The sequence below is a fragment of the Dipodomys ordii genome, unplaced genomic scaffold (assembly GCF_000151885.1).
Source record: "Dipodomys ordii isolate 6190 unplaced genomic scaffold, Dord_2.0 Scaffold294, whole genome shotgun sequence".
In the NCBI taxonomy this organism is placed as follows: domain Eukaryota; kingdom Metazoa; phylum Chordata; class Mammalia; order Rodentia; family Heteromyidae; genus Dipodomys; species Dipodomys ordii.
Genome location: NW_012267510.1, coordinates 37988 through 41130, shown reverse-complemented (window position 1 = coordinate 41130; position 3143 = coordinate 37988). Strand labels below are relative to the sequence as shown.

Here is a 3143-nt window from a genome sequence, read left to right as displayed (position 1 = left end):
ATTCTCCCTTGTAGAGCCAACAGTTTCGTGGAAAAGCAGAAGACAAACATTAAAACATTATTGAGGGCTGGGAATGTGGTCAGTGGTAGAGTGCTTGCCTTGCATGCATGAGGCCCTGGGTTCGATTCCTCAGCACCACATAAGCAAAAAGAAAAAAGCCGGAAGTGGAGCTGTGGCTCAAGTGGTAGAGCGCTAGCCTTGAGCTGAAGAGCTGAGGGACACCCAAAAAACAAAAACAAAAATTAGAAAAAAACTATTAAGAGGTTTTTGGCTCTGAGTACTAGAAACTGAATCAAGCTAGCTTAAGGGAAAGGAATTCTCGAGACAAAGGGTGAGTGAATGTGTTGGGGATGCCTCCAAGAGATGGTCGCAGGAACAGTTTGGTGTATAACAGCCTCCTAGAACCCAGCCCTGGCGATGATGAGGCGGTGTGAGCTGAGGAATGTCAACATCCTGCCTATTACAGAATTTGCACCTTCCCAGTTCTACATTTTCCTTATGAAGAAGAGTTTCTCTTTGCAAGTAAGCTCTTCAGATTTTAGGGTGATACATCTCAATTTATCACAGTATCAACTAGACACTGTAGGCTCACACCTATAATCAGACTGAAGTCTGAGGATGAAGATTTGAAGCCAGCCCTGGCAGACAAATCTGAGACTCTTACCTACAATTAACCAGCAAAAACGTGGCACTGGATGTATGGCTCAAGTGGTAGAGTGCCAGCTGTGAGTGAAAAAGCCAAGTGGATTCTCTCCACGTTGGTGCCATTCCAAAGTTCAGAGCCAATCAGAATAGGAAAACCATGATATTCTAGACTGCAAATTAATCAGCAAAATACCCAAAAGTGCAGCTGTGGCTCAACTGGCAGAGTGGTAGCCTTCAGCAAAATAGCTAAGAGACAGCACCCAGGGCCTGAAACTAGCACCAACACACAAAACCACACAAGACTGATAAACAATTGTTTCTGTTAACTTGAAAAAACTTATTAGAATTATAAACAACTGAAGGATTTATTGTTATGTTAAAGGTGAGCGCACAGCGGTTACAGTTTCAGAAGTCAGGTGAAGAGAACATTTCTTTTTGGACAATGTCAGCCCTTCTCTTGCTTTCCCAGTTTTTCCCTTCTGGCCTCACCCACTAGTTGTATAGTTTATTTTTCACATGCACATCTAGTGCATAGCACTGCTGCATTTCTTCACCCTCTGTGTCTCCATTTTTCTCAAGTTATGTATTTATTTATATTTGCTGGTCGTTGGACCAGGCATGGTCCATGAGCTTCTGTTGCTCAAGGCTAGTGCTCTCTCTAACATTTGAGCCACAGCACCACTTCTGGTTTTTTGAGTAGTTCATTGGAGATAAGAGGGCTGGTATGCTTGCCTAGCATGCATGAAGCTCTGGGTTGGATTACTCAGTATCACATACCCAGAAAAAGCAAGGAGTGGTGCTGTGGCTCAAGTGGTAGAGTGCTAGCCTAGAGTAAAAGAACTCAGGGTCAGTGCCCAGGCCCTGAGTCAAAGCCACAGGACTGGCAAAAAAAAAAAGAAAAAAGAAAAGTGTCTCCCAGTTTCCTGAACCAACTGATTTCCAACTGGGATTCTGAGATCTCTGATCCCTGAGTAACCAGGATTAAAATCATGAGCCACTAGGAGCAGGAAAACTTAAGCTTTTTGTTTGTTTGTTCCTGTCTTGGGGCTTGATGAACTCAGGGTCTGAGCTCTGTCCCTGAACTTCTTTTTGTTCAAGGTTAGCATTGTACTACTTGATCCATAGTGCTACTTCTGGCTTTTTCTTTTTATGTGGAACTAAGGAATTGAACCCAGGGCTTCATGCATGCTAGGCCAGCACTCTCCCACTGAGCCACATTCCTAGCCCCAAGTCAAGTACTTTGAAGGCCTGTTGTTGTTTTGGTCAAGGGGATTGAGCTCAGACCTGGGTGCTGTCCCTGAGCATTTATACTCAAAGCTAGCACTCCATCATCTAGAATCCCAGCACCACTTCCCAGTTTCTGGTAGTTAATTGGAGACAAGAGGCTCAGGGAGCTTCCTGCCCTGGCTGGCTTTGAACCTCTATCCTCATATTTTTGCTTCCCAATTAGAGAGGGTTACAGGGCATGAGCCATCAGCTTTAAAGACTGTTTCATGGGCTGGGAAGGTGGGTCAATGGTAGATCGCTTGCCTTGCATGCATGAGTCTCTGGGTTCGATTCCTCAGCACCACATTAAGAAAAAAGCCGGAAGTGGTGCTGTGGCTCAAGTGGTAGAGCGCTAGCCTTGAGCTGAAGAGCTGAGGGACAGCACCCAGGTCCAGAGTTCAGGCCCCACGACCGGACCAAAAAAAAAAAAGACTGTTTCATGGGCTGAGAAGGTGGCTCAGTGGGAGATCACTTGCCTTGCATGCATGAGGCCCTGGGTTCAATTCCTCAGCACCACATATGAAGAAAAAGCTGGAAGTGGTGCTGTGGCTCAAGTACTAGAGTGCTAACTTGACTTGAGCTAAAGCACCTAAGGACACAGTGCCCAGGCCCAGACTTCAGGACCACGACTGAAACCCCTCCCCCCAGCCAAAAAAAAGAAAAAAAAAATACTTTCATATCTAGAAGTGATCATTTTTGGCCAGTCTTGGGCCTTGAACAGGGCCTGGACACCGTCCCTGAGCTTCTTTAGCTCAAGGCTAGTTAGCACTCTACCACTCGAACTACAGCACCACTTCCAGCTTTTTCTTCACATGTGGTGCTGAGGAATGGAACGCAGAGTTTCAAACATGCTAGGCAAGCACTCTACCACTACACCATATTCCCAGCCCTAACAGTGAATACTGACAAAACCCAAGTGATACAAGTACCTTTGGGGTCAGCATGAATGTGTGAGTGTGCAGAGATCATAGAAGCAAACTCTCTGAGAACCTCTAACTTTGTCCACAGGCCAAACCCAGAAGAGGCTGGACCAGAGTGCTGGTGCGGGGGGAACAGGGATCAGGACGAAACCGAAGGTGCACGGACCTAGATCTCATCATCTCAGAGCCAGAGCTGCTCTGGGTGGGGAAGCTCAGCACTGGGGATTCCCTGTCTCCCCAGTTTCACTTGTCCAACCTGTGTCGGCCACTTCTGCCCGGACACTGGTGACGTCGCCGCAGATCTCGCTGCTA

The 3143-nt window shown here is 46.6% G+C and overlaps 1 protein-coding gene across 1 annotated transcript in view; it reads left to right on the top strand.

The window, feature by feature from the left end:
* Window positions 1-420: 420 nt before the first annotated feature.
* Window positions 421-3143, top strand: part of LOC106001400 (class I histocompatibility antigen, Non-RT1.A alpha-1 chain-like) — a 7044-nt gene continuing 4321 nt past the window's right edge. The window contains 2 exon segments of the mRNA XM_013036493.1: window positions 421-522; window positions 2920-3116. Of these exon segments, the coding sequence (XP_012891947.1) occupies window positions 421-522; window positions 2920-3116 (299 nt within the window).